Below are 17,686 nucleotides of genomic sequence, written 5' to 3' on the forward strand. Positions count from 1 at the left end.
TGCTGTATAGACGGCGTGAGCCCACGCCAAGCTCAGATTAAGAATTCAGAGGCCTCTGGGCCAGACTCTTGTGGAGGCCCCCACAGCCACACACACATGTGCACGCCCGCACAGTGGTGTTTTTTTTATATGTAAAACATTGGTGGGGCAGCCACCAACCAAGGCTACATACCAGGCAAACTACAGTAATACAAATTACAGTAATCCTCCTACTGATGCGTTTTTAACACGTCAATAAACAGCTATCCATCGAGAGAGAGAAAGTATAGTTGAGGACTTTATTTTAAGTATTGAAAATTTATTATATTCCCTGTCTGCCAAAGTTATTGACAGGGTACCACACAATATATTATACTTTATTGTTCAGCTAAAAACAAGCCTACAAACATCACAAAACAAACTGGTCAGACTACTGCTTGACCTTACTTCTAAAACCCACCTCACCCCTGCCCATTTTGACAACCTAGGATGGCTTAGAGTAGACGACAGAGTACAGCAACTTGCAATGGGCCTGGTCTACAATATACACTACACCACTAAGATACCCATGTACATGTCGAAATACTTCCCAAAGGTCAGTGAATACCACGACTAGGGATGTCCCGATCCGATCACGTGATCGGAATCGGCGTCGATCACGTGCTTTTCAGAGTATCGGGGATCGGGAAAAAATAATAATAAAAATCGGCAGTCAAAAAAAGAAAAATTTTATTCAACAAACATGACCATGTCCACGTCTTAAACTCATACGGAGGCCTTAGTTTTGGTTTTAAATTACATATAATATATCATCATTAATGTATTTATTGTCACACAGAGCAGAATAATTATCCACAACAAACACATTCCCCTTTAATTTTCACCGTTGCAACAAACATTCCCTTTAATTTAGACGCTACACGCTACACGCGACCACAACAACAACACGTCGCTCCCGAAACACGGTTAATATCCACTGACTTGAGCAGCTAGACTTAATGTCAGAGGTTTGGAACTAAGCATTTTAAAATATAAAGTCAAGCCAGTTGCAATGTTTGCAAGGAGGAGATTCCGCGTGGAGGAAAAACTCATGAAGCAGCAGGCTGGAGGCGAAGTTTTCAGACTAAATTTTCACCTGGAGGATAACGTTACGTGACTGAGGTTTATCGTCGGCGTTTCAGACCAGAATGGACCATTACGTAAGTCGAACACTGAATGTATACTAATGTGCAAACATATATTGAAACTTTTAATATTTCTTATATGAAGCAGAAGCACATTTCTCAGGGTGAATGTAATAACAAACGCCTCCGCGCTCGCGCCCCCGGACTATTATAGGCAACAGATGGGCTTGTCTCACTCTGCCAGTTTCTGACAAAAATGCGTCAAAATTGATTACTAATGTGAAAGATCGGATCGGAAACGATCGGATCGATAGATATTTAAAACCACATGCTCGGGATCGGATCGGAAGCAAAAAAAGGTGATCGGGACATCCCTAACCACGACCATACCATGACCACAACACCAGAGGGAGTTCCACAAATCATGTTCAACCCAGATTCGGCTCAAACAAGGGACTAAACACGTTTAGCAATTATGCCACAACAATGTGGAACGCCCTATACAATGTGAATCCCTACCCTCCTTCAAAACCGCTCTCAAAGAGCACCTACGGGTGGCTGCAATTAAAAACTGGCCCCAAATGTCCAAACCCCCGCCCCCACCCAACCCCCTCCAATGTACAGTTTCTTCCCCTTTGAATGTATATATTTCTGTTTCTCATGATCTATGTCTCTTATACAGTACTGTATACTTGTATGTCTTGTATGTCATAAATGTATCATAAAACAGTACTGTATACATAAGTGTCATGATGAATTGAAAATGGGGGACCCTGATGTAAACAAGACGAAAGTATTTTTCTGGTGTGCATCCCCATAACAATTGTTTGTATTGAGCCGTACTGTATTGTACCCATTCTGCAATCTGTTAAATAAAGTTTTCATTCATTCATTCATTCATTCATTCATTCATTCATTCATTCATTCATTCATTCATTCATTCATTCATTCATTCATTCATTCATTCACAGTAGCAAGCCAAGTTCTTTGTGCAGCAAAATGTTAAACGAAGTTGGAAGTTGTTGCGTCTCCATCTGTGATTTTGACCCGCACGTTTTGCGTATTGCAATTCGTTTTTTGTTGACCACCACGTAGCAAACGAAGCAATCTTTGGTATCATTTTCGACTGGATCCGTCATTCTGAATTGTAACGTTACTTCTTCTCTCGCGCAAATTGATTGGATGCTGTCAGATTGTAATAGATAGAGATGAGATGATACTAGTAAGTCACTATAGACGCTGTGAAAGTGAACCTGGATCTGATTATATATATATTTTTTCGTATTTCTTTTTACTAGTGTAGTGGAGGCCCTTCGTCACTAGGGGGAGCTCGAGGCCCAAGTTGGTTAATCCGGGCTTGGCCCACGCACCTGCGTATTGTAAATGCCAGTGTTGGAGCTGGAGAAAAAAGGCTGGTCTGGTGGTGTGTAATTTACAAGAGAGCAGGTTTTGCTCGTGAGCTGTGATTGGAAATGGTATCGTAATATACGTTTAAGGAGAAGTGGAGTAACGTACTCCAACATAGATCTGCCGACGTACAGAAAATAATAATATAATAATGGACGGTGAAGAGACGTTGGGCTGAGTTCGGTTAATGATGCCATAATTCTCTGCTGTGCTTTTAGGCAAACACACTCTGCTCTCTCTCTCTGTCTGGCTTGTGCACGCGACAAATACCTCCCGCGCATACAGGAGACAAACGGCGTCTAACCTGACTGCATAAATGCAACGTTCAGAAAAGTTAAATGAAACTTTGGTGTTTTCCCTTTAGTGTAACCGCCAGATTAAAAAAAAATTTAAGTGGATATGTCCACCCACTTAACACCCTTACAAAAAGGTATTATGATAGTTTGATGATAATTTCAGTTTTACCACGGCGCCGGCCATTGTATAGGCCTAAATAACTTACCATGATACTGCCATGGTAAACGCCAGTGTGCAAACCATAGCATGGTCTTTGGGTGAGCCGCGCGGGGAGGAGTCGGACTGTGATCGCAGACGTTACTGTAGCCTTTAGTAGGCCTTGTGTTGTGTATGTATGTATGTGACAAATAAACCTCTTGAATCCTGTCATATATTCAATCAGTTTCAATAACTACAGAACACATAATAGACAATTAACTCACTTGTTGATGTAGTTGTGGTCCGGCTGTCTGCACAGCACATTCCATGATAAAAAAAAGTATCCATTTAGTTAGATAGATGATAGATCCAACACTGTCTACAGTATCTCGTGATATCTCTCAGACTCCTGTTCTGATACGACCGCAGCAGGCGCCGGCACGGTCACCGGGCAGCAGCACCGGGCAGCAGCACCAGCAGCAGGTGTAACGGTGTCGCCTGTAGATGATCCCGCCTCCTGCTGCTCTGTCAAGTCCATTGACTGCTTCACTTTCATCGTGAAACCAAAATTGGTTAGGCTTACTTGTTGCATTTTTCGTTTAGACATTATCCATTCCTGAATGACCTTATTTACCTGTCAAAACTATCACTGTCAACAAGTCACAGGTTACAACGTGCGGGTCAAGTTTGATTTGTGCCGTGCGTGCAGGCTGCAGCGCCGCCGCGCTCCGAATGGTAATTGCATAGCATGCATGTTGCCATAATACGTGTGTGAATTAGTGCGCAAATCATTAATCTTACATCCAAAATAGCATACGTTTATTATTATACACGATGATGATACAGAAAATTACAGAAAAATGAGAAATGCATGGCAAAAGTAGCATTTATTTTCAGTAATTTAGAGACCCCCCAAAAAATCACAAATCATGTTTTCAGGGGAGCTGATCTAGGGGAGCTATAGCTCATCCAGCTCCCCCCGTGGATCGCACCCTGGTAAACGCTATATGTACTGTAGCACCATGGTACCACTTTTGTATTGTATTGTGTCTCTATGAGATTTTTACCTGTATAAATAAAGGTTTGAAATGTTATTGAAATGAAATGTACTATGATGTCCAATTGAAATTATGATACTGATGGTAATATCATGACATTTACATTTTGAAAAGAAATTACGGAAATACCAGGATACATTTTTGGAAGGAATATAGTATTAATATTGCGTCATAATTGAATGCTAATGATTGTAACGATTACATAACACCCTCTCTCCCCTCAGGGTGAACTTGGCTCTGGCTTACACTGAGCTAACAGAGGAGCTGGGACGGCTGCAAGTACTCAGCTCCAAGCAGAATGACATTCTGAGGAAGGCCTCGCAGGACCAAGCTAGCCCAGGTCAGTGTTTACAGTTCGTTTGTTCGTTCTCTCTCTCTCTCTCTCTCTCTCTCTCTCTCTCTCTCTCTCTCTCTCTCTCTCTCTCTCTCTCTCTCTCTCTCTCTCTCTCTCTCCCTCCCTCTCTCTCCATATATATATATATACTGTATATGTACGTATACAGTATAATGTGTTGTATCCATGTGAAGTATATACAATACATAACATTGAATGGGCCAAATGGCATGAGGCAAAAACACAACATTTGGAAAAACTCAACAGCAATGTTCCAGAAATCATGAGGAGATGTTGGTGAAAATCATGTTTCCTTGCAAAGCATCCTGATTTAGAAATATTGGCCAGGACAGCAATTGTGCACTCAAATAGTTAGTAGTTAAAGGAATCTGAAATAAATACTGTATAATGTATCCATCTGAAGAGTCTCATGGCCCCTTTTTAACTAGTTTCAAGTTTCAAGTTTCTTTAATAGTTGTCATACAGAAGTACAGAATACTTTTATACAAAACTATGATCAATAACTGTCTTTTTTCTGTGAATCACATACAATTATTCAAATAATCATGTTTTTTTATTGTGAAAACTCTCTGCCATGTAGTACCCTGTAGTGCCATGTAGTACCATTGTGATGGTGCGGCTCCGTCACTGACTTTGCGGGCAGTGCGCATACTGTACATACACACACACTCATTGTCTGTCTTTCTATATACCATAACGGTATAATGTAATGTGGTGCGTTTCATGTGGACAGCGCACATGGGAACGCACACACGCCATATGCCGCGGAGCAACACACACACACACACACACCAAACATTCCCTCCTGTCAGCTTTCTTAGGATGTCCGAATGCGCACAAACAATCATTTCATTCCGTTTCCGTTGTTATAGCAGAATGACATTCATACAGCAAGACATTCATTCATCACATCACATTTATTACTCACAGTCATGATGCATTCGCTTCGCTCTGCACTCCTAGGTTGACGTGTTTGGCCAAGCAGAAGCACACATATCCGCCAGGTTAAATGGGAGGGGTTGGCGCAAGGTAATCGTCACGTGAGCGATATTATTGTATTGTACTGTTTACTTGGTTATCTGTAATTTAAAACAGTTGGAAGTTATGTGATATAGTGGAGGATATATATTTTGTGTGTAGGAATTGGTTTAATGTGTTAATAAGAATAATAATATGTACATTGTAGTGCCCGGAGGAAAGAGGAATAAACGGAGGTAACGTAATGCTTGTTTAATGTACAAAGCCACGTCAGTAAACAAGAACACCAGCACATGAATCCCAGCACAGCAATGAATGAATAACAACCAGTGCAACCTAAATAGATGTCCCCTCTGGCCCCGGTGCCAGATCATTAGTTCCCTCCCACTACACAACATAGTCAGAAGATGAACACGAACCAATACTGTAGTCACTACACCAGCCCCCCCAGTGTTCACCTCAATATACGAAATCCTCACGGTGAGGAGGGCGTATGGCCCGGCCCCTACGACTGTAGGTAAAGTCAGGAGGTGCGGGAGGGGGTGTGACAGCGTCCGTCACATCCTCCTGCCGAGCAGGATGGGGGTCAGTGACCAGACGCTCACGAGCGGCGGGGGGTCCGAGGGGTCGCAGGGGGGAATGGCCCCGGCGTGGCAGGGGAGGCAGGACCGGGGGCCGGCCCCTGCGCGGCGGCAGGGCCAAGTCCAGGGGCAGTTCAAGGTCCAAGTGTGCCGGCTTGAGGCGATCCACGGAAACACACTCAGGCCTACCCCCCACGTCGACCACAAAGTTCTTGGCCCTGGCCTCGATGACGCGGAAGGGTCCGTCGTAAGGAGGGCGTAGCGGAGTCCTGTGGCCATCGTGACGGATGAACACGAACCTCGCCGAGTGCAGCTCCGGGGGCATCCTCGACGTAGGGACCCCATGCTGCGTAGTCGGGACCGGGACGAAAGTCCTGGCGCTGTCCAGCAGCGAGGCGCGCTGAGCAGCGGCAGACCAGGGCTCTGTCGACCTGGGAATAAAGTCACCGGGGACCCGTAGCGGTTGTCCAAAAACCAGCTCGGCCGACGACGACTGGAGGTCCTCCTTCGGCGCCGTCCTGAGCCCCAGCATGACCCACGGGAGCTTGTCCAGCCAGTCGCCGTCCGTGAGGCTGGCTCGAAGGGCGGCCTTCATGGAGCGATGAAAACGCTCGCAGAGCCCATTTGCCTGCGGATGGTAGGCGGTCGTACAGTGGAGCTTGACCCCCAGACTCTCCGCCACCGCCGCCCACAGTTCCGAAGTGAACTGTGAGCCACGGTCAGAGGAGAGATCAGCCGGGGTGCCGTAGCGGGAGACCCACACCGAGATGAATGCCCGGGCCAGGTCGGGGGCCGTCGTTGAGGAGAGCGGGACCGCCTCCGGCCAGCGAGTCGTCCTGTCCACCATGGTGAAAAGGTAGTTGTATCCGTGCGAGGGGGGCAGCGGTCCCACCAGGTCCACGTTGACATGGTCGAACCTCCGCTCGGGCACAGAGAACTGTTCCAGGGGGGCCTTGATGTGCCGATGCACCTTGGCGCGCTGGCAGGCGGTGCACGTGTCGACCCAGGCTCTCACATCCCTCTTGAGCCCCTGCCACACAAATTTCTCCGACACCAGTCGCGAGGACGGCTTCCTGCCAGGTTGAGACAAGCTGTGTATGGCCTCGAAGACAGGGCGCCTCCAGTTGGCGGGGACCACCGGCCGTGGCTGACCCATGGAGACGTCGCACAAGAGCGTAGCCCCCGCGTCACCGAACACCACCTCCTCCAGGCGCAGTCCAGTGTCCGACGACTTGAGAGCTTGGACGGCAGGATCGGCGGCCTGGTCCGCAGCCATGCTGACGTAGTCCAAACCCAGCTGCACCGCACCGACCACCGCTCTGGAGAGACAATCTGCCACCTGGTTGGACTTCCCAGCAACGTGCTGGATGTCCGTGGTGAACTCGGACACGTAGGCGAGCTGGCGCTGCTGGCGGTCGGACCACGGCTCCGCCGCCTTGGACATGGCGTGCGTGAGCGGCTTATGGTCCACGTAGGCCGTAAACTCGCGTCCCTCCAGCAAGAAACGGAAGTGCCTGACAGCAAGCCACAGCCCGAGGAGCTCCCTGTCGAACGTGCTGTATCTCTGTTCCCTGGGCGACAGCTGGCGGCTGAAGAAGGCAAGCGGCTGCCAGGCGTCCCCAACCCACTGCTCGCACACCGCTCCCACAGCAAAATCAGAGGCGTCCGTGGTGAGAGCGGTGGGCGCCGAGGGCGAGGGGTGGGCCAACATGGCCGCACGGGCCAGGGCCTCCTTGGTGTCTTGAAAAGCCTTGACCCGCTCCGCCGTCCAGTCCACCGGCTGCTTCATCGTCTTGCCCTTCTGGGCGTCGTACAGAGGCCGCAGGATGTGAGCGATGTGGCGGAGGAAACGATAATAAAAAGTCACCATCCCGATGAACCCCTTGAGCTCGCTGACTGTGCGGGGGCGCGGAAACGCGGCGACAGCTTCCACCTTCGAGGGGAGGGGGGACACCCCCTCTGCGGAGACCCGGTGCCCGAGGAAGTCGATGGCGCCCCGCCCGAACTCACACTTCGCCGGGTTGATGATCAGCCCATGCTGGCTGAGCCGTGAGAACAGGGTTCGGAGGTGGGACAGGTGCTCCTCCTCAGTGGCGCTCGCTACGAGGATGTCGTCCAAGTAGACGAAGAGGAATGGCAGGTCCCGGAGCACCGAGTGCATGAGGCGTTGGAAGGTCTGCGCCGCGTTCTTCAGGCCGAACGGCATTCGCAAGAACTCGAAAAGCCCAAAGGGCGTGACGACGGCCGTCTTGGGGACGTCCTCGGGGTGCACCGGCACTTGATGGTACCCCCGTACCAGGTCCACTTTCGAGAAGAAGCGATTGCCTGCCAGGTTCGCCGCAAAGTCCTGGACATGCGGGACCGGGTAGCGGTCAGGCTTGGACGCGTCGTTGAGGCGGCGGTAGTCCCCACATGGGCGCCACCCACCGTCTGACTTAGGAACGATGTGCAGGGGAGACGCCCAAGGGCTGTTCGAGCGCCGAACGATGCCCACCTGCTCCATGTGCGCAAACTCCGCCCTGGCGACGGCCAGCTTCTCCGGGTTGAGGCGTCTGGCCCTGGCGTAGAGGGGCGGCCCACTGGTCTCAATGTGGTGCTCCACCCCGTGTTTCACCGTGGGCGAGGAAAAAGTGGGCTTGCCCAGGTCGGGGAACTCAGCGAGCAGCCGAAGGTACTGGTCACTTTCGGCGAGTGTATTGGACCACCCGCCGTAGATGGCCTCCCCCTGCGTACATGCAAAGGAAGCGAAAGTCTGCGAGTTGACCAGGCGCTTGTTCCCCACGTCCACCAGCAGGTTGTGGGCGCACAGAAAATCCGCGCCAAGGAGGGGGAACGTGACAGCCGCAACGACAAAATCCCACGAAAAACATTGTCCTCCGAAGCATACGTCCACCGCCCTTGTGCCGTAAGAGCGGATGGGCGTGCCGTCCGCACCCGCCAACTGCGGACCGCGCTCTTCTTTTGCCACATCCGACCTCTCTGCCGGAATGATGCTCCACTGGGCACCCGTGTCGCAAAGGAAACTGCGACCAGAGGCGGTGTCTCGGATGAAGAGCAGCCTGTTGGTTACGCCAGCGCTCAGGGCCACTACTGAGCGCCGGCCCCGCCGTTTCCCGTAGGTCCGAAGGTGCAGGGTGAGCGGCACCGTCTGGCCTTGGCGCCAAACGTGGCATGGAAGAAGCAATGGCCCGCTGCGTTACCGTGCTGACCAGAAGGCCTGGCGTCATCCCTCGCTCTCCTGCGACGGTCCGGTGGCGGGGCGGTCGCGGGAGCGAGCAGGTCGGTGGACCGCTGAGGCATGGCCAAAACGAAACGGTCCGCCTCCCTGGCCAGGGCGCGGGGGCCCACGATGTCGGTGTTGGCCAGTGCCATCCTCACTTGTGCCGGCAGCGTGCGCATGAACAGCTCCGTAAAGATGATCATGGGGTCTTCTCTCCCCAGCAGATTCAGCATCCTCTCCATGCGGGCAGAAGGTCTCTCGTCTCCCAATTCCGACATAGAAAATAAGCGGCGCACCCTCTCTGCAGCGGACAGTTCAAATGTATCTAGCAGTAGGGTCTTGAGGCGCTCATATTTGTTCGTCGCCGGGGGATCAGACAAAAAACCTACCACTCGAGCTGCGGTGGAGCTGCCCAACACTGCCACCGTGTGGTTGTACCGGTCGTCGTCGTCATCCACGTAGCTCTTGTTGAAGTTTGCCTCCACAATAGCAAACCATGCAGCCGGAGCCGCCTCCCAGAACTCAGGTAGTTTGATCGTGGGCGCGCGCGCACCCTGCGCTTCCCTGACGGGGGATGGTGATGGCTGCCGATGGCCAGAACGTCTTCCTCGTCCGGACATTTTGAAAGAATGTTCGTTCGCCGATTATTGTACACAATCCGCCGTAACAAAAATCACGTCAGGGTCACCAGTGTAGTGCCCGGAGGAAAGAGGAATAAACGGAGGTAACGTAATGCTTGTTTAATGTACAAAGCCATGTCAGTAAACAAGAACACCAGCACATGAATCCCAGCACAGCAATGAATGAATAACAACCAGTGCAACCTAAATAGATGTCCCCTCTGGCCCCGGTGCCAGATCATTAGTTCCCTCCCACTACACAACATAGTCAGAAGATGAACACGAACCAATACTGTAGTCACTACACCATCCTGTTTAAAGCCTAGTGGGAGGGGCTATTGGATATAAGAGAGCTGCTTTGGCCCAGGGACGTCAGTCTTGAATGGACTGAGTTACAGTGAAGTTAACCGGAATCCCTAGTAAAACGTGTTGGTATTGCTTGTAGTGGAAGTAGTAGTGGATATTGTGTATTTAGACTTTGTGTAGTGTTAAGTATTAAGTATATTGTGTTTTGTTTATTTGTTTTCTCTTTTTCCACCTTTGTTAGATATAGTAAGTATAGGGTATTTTGTAGGGATGTCCGATATTATCGGCCGACCGATATTATCAGCCGATATCGGCAGTCAAATGTGATATCGGAAAATATCGGTTTAAAAAAAATTAAAAACAATAACAATATTTATTATATATCCAGTGAAATTATTAGTTACCTGAAATTATTCAGTTTTTTGGACGGGGAAACCCTGCATATATCGGTATCGGTTGATATCGGTTGATATCGGTATCGGAAATTAAGAGTTGGACAATATCGGAATATCGGTATCGGTAAAAAAGCCAATATCGAGCATCCCTAGTATTTTGTTTTACGTTACTTTCACTTTTTCAATTTTTTTTTAAAACTATATCACCTCTGCACTTTTGGGAGGCGGGAAATAAACACCCACCAACGAGATCTTTCCGACTACGCCTGTTAATGAGAGAATCAAAGGAGTTTGAGAGAGGACCCCGTCACATATGGTGTCAGAAGTGGGATGGCTAGCCGAAAGAAGATAACCCGCCTGCCCAGGCAGCGCGCCGGACTGCGCTCCCAGAGACAAGAGCGAGATGAGGAGTCGGCAACTGGTGATACCGACCGGGCTTGAGAGTCAGACCCGGTGGACCAGGGGGAGAACTGCTGGTAATAATGAGAGACTTCCTAGCAGGACAGCAAAGGAGAGAGGAGGGCCTGCTGGCAGAGATTCGAGGCCTGCGGACCACTCTTCCACTGGTTCAACCAGCTCCCCAGCAATGTCAAAATGTTTCACTGCCTGCCCCAAACTTGCATGACCCTATTGCAACTCCAGGGACAGCAAGCAACCACAGACTTGACCCGCCAACACCTGCACCCCGGCGTGGGTACCAGGATGCACCGTCAGTGGCACCCTCTCTGCAGTTTCCTGACTCAGTCAGTAGGCCGGAGCAGTCAAGGCCAGATTGGAGGCACTATAGTGAGCCTAAAATTCCCCAATTTTTGATGGGTGAGGACATTGAGAACTATCTCTTACGTTTTGAGCGCATGGCTAGAACAGGGCGGAAAGTGAGTGGGCATGCCGACTCGTGCCACTGCTGTCCGGGAAGGCATTGGAGGCCTACACGGCGATGGATGAGGAAAGAGCCCACTGCTATGCAGACCTGAAGACGGCACTGCTGATGAAGTTCGACATCTCTCCAGAGACGTACCGGCAGAAGTTCCGGTCCACTGCGGTACCACCGGGAGAGAACCCCACCGAGACCTATCACCGCCTGAAGGGCCTCTACCGTCGCTTGATTTGGCCCGAGCAGCACAGCAAGGAGGAGGTTGGAGAGGCAATCATCTTGGAGCAGTTACTCCTGCTACTTCCCTCCGAGGTGAGGACATGGGTGAAGGAGCATGAGCCAGGGGAGGGACTGGCAGCTGCTAAACTGGCTCTACAGTTCGTCAACGCTCGAAGAGGAGGACCAGCTGTACACTCCACCAGTGCAGAACCCCAGCAGTTGCTCCAGCCACCCTATCCAAGGCCTGCACCGCGAGGGTATAACCAGGAACCTCCAGGTAACCCCAGCTCTGCCCCAAACCAACGAGCAGCCGGTAAGGACTTTGACTTTGTGTGTTACTATTGCCAGCAGTCAGGCCACATAGCTTCTGCGTGTCCCATACGCAAAGCTAAGGCCACAGGCGCTTGCTATGCACCCCGGCCTGAGGTGGAGACTACCGGGGATAAGGAAGTGCAAGCTCAGCACTATAGGACTGTGACTGTTAATGGCCGCCAGGTTACTGCTCTGTTGGACACTGGTAGCTTTATGTCATTTGTGAAACGCAGTATAGTGCCAGTAGGCAGTGTGGACTATAGCCGCCAAGCAGATGTGTTGTGTGTGCATGGGGATAAGCATCTGTACCCCAAAGCAGAGATAACTGTTACCCTTGAGAACCAGCCTTACCTATTAACTGTTGGGGTGGTAGACAACTTTCCGGTAGATCTCATATTAGGGAGAGATTTACCGATACTGGTGGATTTACTGCAGGAGACAGAATTGCCAGTCCAAACTGTCTTGGGGAAGAGGGGAGATGTTGTGTGTCCTGTGATACCTCGAGCCCAGGCAAAGGCTGGAGTCCAACCACTCCCAGATTTTGACAGTAGTCTGTGTGAGGGTGGCACTAAGGGGCCAAAGAAATCTCTGCACCAACGCCGCTTTGAGAAGCAGCTAAAATCTACAGAACCTGAACCAACAGACAAAATGTGGGAAGTGCCTGACAATATTTCTGTGATACAGAGGGAAGATGTGACTTTGAAACCGTTGTTTATGCAAGAGGTAGAAGAGACCAAAACAAATTGTGTGGGAAGGGAAATGTTCATTGTTGATAATAACGTGTTATACAAAGTTACAGATGACCACAGAAGTCTTGTGGTGCCTGCTAGCTGTAGAGGACTGGTCATGCACCTAGCACACACCCTCCCATGGGCCGGCCATCTTGGCCGCCATAAAACATTTTTACGGGTTAGTGCGCGCTTTTATTGGCCCTGCATGTACACTGACATTGATCAATATTGTGCCACATGCCCCACATGTCAGAAAACATGCCCTGCCCGCAAATCTGACTGAGCTTTCCTCCAGCCACTCCCTGTCATCTCTACTCCATTCCGCAGGATTGCTATGGACATCGTGGGCCCTCTGGTGAAAAGCAGCGGTGGACACCAGTACATCCTGGTTGTGAGTGACTACGCCACCCGTTTCCCAGAGGCCTTTCCCCTGCGCACCATCACCGCTCCCGTGGTTCTGCGGGCTTTGGTACAGCTGTTCTCCAGAGTGGGGATACCAGATGAGATCCTGACGGACCAGGGGACCAACTTCACCTCTAGGCTGATGCATCTCTTCCACAAACAATTGGGCATCTCAGCGATCAGGACCACCCCTTACCACCCGCAAACTGATGGGTTGGTCGAAAGGTTCAACCAGACGCTGAAGAGGATGTTGCAGAAGTTTGTGGATGACACTGGCAAGGACTGGGATCGCTGGCTCCCATTTCTGCTCTTCGCCTACCGAGAAGTTCCCCAGGCCTCAACAGGTTTCTCACCATTTGAACTGTTGTATGGCTGGGAGGTACAGGGACCGTTGGATCTGCTCCGAAAGGGCTGGGAGGGTCCTTCCACCCATTCGAGTGACAGATGGGTGGTGCAGTTTGTGCTGGAGATGAGGGATCGGCTGGCCGGATACCAGGAGGAGGCAGAGGTCAACCTGCGTGAGGCCCAGAAAGGTCAGAAGGCCTGGTATGACCAACAGGCCAGGCACCGTGAGCTACAGGCTGGCCAAAAAGTCCTGTTGCTCTTCCCTTCGTCCAACAGCAAGCTCTTGTCGAAATGGCAAGGGCCATACCTCATCACCCGCAAGATGGGTCCTGTCACATATGAGGTCCATCACCCGGACAAGAAGAAACAGAAACAGACTTATCACGTGAACCTCCTGAAACAATGGAAGGAACGTCCAATCCAGGTGCCAGGAACAGCTGTGCTGGTGAGGGAGGTGGATGTGGAAGAGGAAGTGGAGACAGGACTGAGAGCTCTAACTACAACTGCTACCCCTGTCCTAGTACATCTAACTCTAGAGCAAGCTACACAGCTCCTCCAGGTCTTCCAGGAGTCTCCATCCCTATTTGCCACCAGGCCAGGGAAAACCACCCTCATTGAGCATGTGGTTCGCCTAAAAGATGGACGGCCAATCCGCCAACGTCCCTACCGTGTCCCCCAACAGCTGGTGGAAAAGCTGCGACTGGAGATAGAAGCTCGGAGTGATTGAACCTTCTAACTCAGAATGGTGCAGTCCGGTAGTCATTGTCTTTAAAAAAGATGGTTCACTCAGGATATGCATTGACTTCAGGAAGCTCAATGCCATCTCTGAGTTTGATTCCTACCCCATGCCAAGGATCGACGACTTACTGGAGAAGATCGGAGCTGCCAGATACATCACAACCCTGGATCTCTGTAAAGGATACTGGCAGGTCCCGCTGGAGAAGTCGTGTCGGCCTTACACAGCATTCCGAACACCAGCTGGCTTGTACCAGTTCACGGTGATGCCCTTTGGACTTCATGGAGCACCAGCCACCTTCCAAAGACTGATGGACAGAGTCCTCTAGGGGTGTGACCACTGCAGTGCAGCATACCTGGATGACGTGGTCATCTTCAGTGCGACTTGGGAGGAGCATGTCCAAGATGTGTCACTGGTGCTGGGAAGAATCCGAAAGGCGGGGTTGACACTCGACCTGGCCAAGTGTGAGTGGGCACAGCAGGAGACACGGTACCTTAGCTACCTGCTAGGATGGGGTGAGGTGCGTCCGCAAGTGGATAAGGTGGAAGCTATCCAAAACTGCCCTCGACCTCGGACCAAGAAGGAAGTATGGTCCTTCCTGGGATTGGCTGGCTGGTACCGACGTTTTGTGCCCCAGTTTGCAACCATTGCAACCCCACTTACAGCACTGACCAATAAGGACCAGAAGAATCCAGTAATCTGGTCAGAGGAGTGTGAAACGGCTTTCAAAGCATTGAAATCCCACTTATGTTCTTCCCCTGTCCTCAAGAGCCCGGACTTCACCAGAAGATTTCTGGTACAGGTGGATGCATCCGAAGTTGGCCTTGGAGCGGTTTTGGCCCAAGGAGACCCTGGGGAAGAACATCCAATCCTATACCTGAGCCGCAAGCTGAAGCCACCGGAGACCAGGTATTCCACAGTGGAAAAGGAGGGCTTGGCCATTAAGTGGGCGCTGGAGAGTCTGCAGTACTACCTGCTTGGACGGGAATTTGACCTGGAAACGGACCACCGAGCTCTTACCAGGATCAACTCCATGAGGGACCACAACAGCCGCCTTACCCGATGGTACCTCTCACTCCAGCCATTTAAGTTTAACATCCGACACTGATCGGGCAAGACCAATGTGGTGGCAGATTACCTATCCAGGTTGCCGCACATCGCCAACCTCGAGGAGGAGAGGGATGATGTGACGGTGCGGCTCCGTCACTGACTTTGCGGGCAGTGCGCATACTGTACATACACACACACTCATTGTCTGTCTTTCTATATACCATAACGGTATAATGTAATGTGGTGCGTTTCATGTGGACAGCGCACATGGGAACGCACACACGCCATATGCCGCGGAGCAACACACACACACACACACCAAACATTCCCTCCTGTCAGCTTTCTTAGGATGTCCGAATCATTTCATTCCGTTTCCATTGTTATAGCAGAATGACATTCATACAGCAAGACATTCATTCATCACATCACATTTATTACTCACAGTCATGATGCATTCGCTTCGCTCTGCACTCCTAGGTTGACGTGTTTGGCCAAGCAGAAGCACACATATCCGCCAGGTTAAATGGGAGGGGTTGGCGCAAGGTAATCGTCACGTGAGCGATATTATTGTATTGTACTGTTTACTTGGTTATCTGTAATTTAAAACAGTTGGAAGTTATGTGATATAGTGGAGGATATATATTTTGTGTGTAGGAATTGGTTTAATGTGTTAATAAGAATAATAATATGTACATCCTGTTTAAAGCCTAGTGGGAGGGGCTATTGGATATAAGAGAGCTGCTTTGGCCCAGGGACGTCAGTCTTGAATGGACTGAGTTACAGTGAAGGTAACCGGAATCCCTAGTAAAACGTGTTGGTATTGCTTGTAGTGGAAGTAGTAGTGGATATTGTGTATTTAGACTTTGTGTAGTGTTAAGTATTAAGTATATTGTGTTTTGTTTATTTGTTTTCTCTTTTTCCACCTTTGTTAGATATAGTAAGTATAGGGTATTTTGTTTTACGTTACTTTCACTTTTTCACATTTTTTGTAAAACTATATCACCTCTGCACTTTTGGGAGGCGGGAAATAAACACCTACCAACGAGATCTTTCCGACTACGCCTGTTAATGAGAGAATCAAAGGAGTTCGAGAGAGGACCCTGTCACAACCATGTAGTACCATGTAGTACCCTGTATACCATGTAGTACCCTGTATTACCCTGTGTAGTACCCTGTAGTACCCTGTAGTACCATGTAGTATCATGTAGTACCCTGTAGTACCCTGTAGTACCATGTATTACCCTGTAGTACCATGTAGTATCATGTAGTACCCTGTAGTACCATGTAGTACCATGTAGTTATATAGTTTTGGCCGCTATTCTTCGTTGGGCCTTTATCGGCTACTGTTGCCATGGCAATGCAAATTCAAGAAAACTCCCAATAAATTGTATTGTTTATTTTATGTTATGAATCAGCCTGCCAAGTTTCATAGAAATGCCCCCTAAGGAAAAATATGCCCCATAGCCCCCACATTTTTACGATACCGGTCGAGGGCCTGTTCACGGAAAATATTTTTAATTTTTTTATTTTTTTATTGTAGATAACTTTTGAAATAGCACCAAAATAACATTCTAGAGTTGAAATTGTGAATTTCCAGGTAACCCATAAAGGGTTAATCACATTTTAATCGCATAACCATTTTAGGCCTGATATTCTATATTCTATAATCATATTTCAAATTGCATGTGTCCGGATGGCAAAATACAGTACTGCATCTACAAAACCTTCTGTTTAATCATCTTCCATTTATTCATTTGCTTAGATTTTTCAGGTCTGGTAAATTTTAGCATGGAAATTTAGTCAAAGATAAAAAAAAAATGTTTATTGATATTCTCATTTGGTTCATTACAATTTACTCAAGCCTAGTAACAGACACAGTATTTCTGACACTGGGAATACATTCGCTGAGATCCATAGATGTCCCTAGAATCTGATTATTCTGTAGCACTTTATAATAACACCCTGTTATAATACATTTATAAGGTATTTGTAGATAATGAACTAACCATGAACAAACCATTTATATACATTCATAAATGATTATTAAATCATTTATAACTATATTTGTATAACATTTACAGATTAGTTCTACATTATTTATAACTCATTATCAACATTGTTTGTACTTGATTTGTTCATCATTAAATAATGTTGTTTAATGTGTAGTAACACATTTGTAGATGCTTTGAAAAATGGATATGAAAAAACGACTACCGGTATACTGTGTCTCCATTTATTTTTCATGTTCAACAAATGATTTGTTAAGACATTCATAAAACATCTATAAATCATTTGCAGATGCTATCGTGGGGGCCAATCTAAAGTGAAGCCTATTCATCATTAACAAGTGTCTAATACAGTTAATTATTTGTTTACTTTTTCATCACATGTTACAAATGTTGTAGGCAGCTTTCGGATACACCCTTCTTTGTGACATCAAACAGTGACAGAATTAGGACTAAAGATAAATGCAATTTTATTAACATATAAAATACATGTGCATGACATAATAGTGTAACTTGGGGGGGCACTAGGACCCAGGAGTACCCTGGCCAGGCA

The 17,686-nt window shown here is 48.8% G+C and overlaps 1 protein-coding gene across 1 annotated transcript in view; it reads left to right on the forward strand.

The window, feature by feature from the left end:
• tbkbp1 (TBK1 binding protein 1) overlaps positions 1–17,686 on the forward strand; it is a gene marked incomplete at both ends in the record, with an annotated part of 144,461 nt that overhangs the window by 111,796 nt on the left and 14,979 nt on the right. The window contains one exon of the mRNA XM_084322468.1: positions 4,228–4,343. Within this exon, the coding sequence (XP_084178594.1) occupies positions 4,228–4,343 (116 nt within the window). The remainder of the gene's footprint in view (positions 1–4,227; positions 4,344–17,686) is intronic.

This window comes from Notolepis coatsorum (genome assembly GCF_963971535.1).
Source record: "Notolepis coatsorum genome assembly, chromosome: 10".
NCBI classification, from domain to species: domain Eukaryota; kingdom Metazoa; phylum Chordata; class Actinopteri; order Aulopiformes; family Paralepididae; genus Notolepis; species Notolepis coatsorum.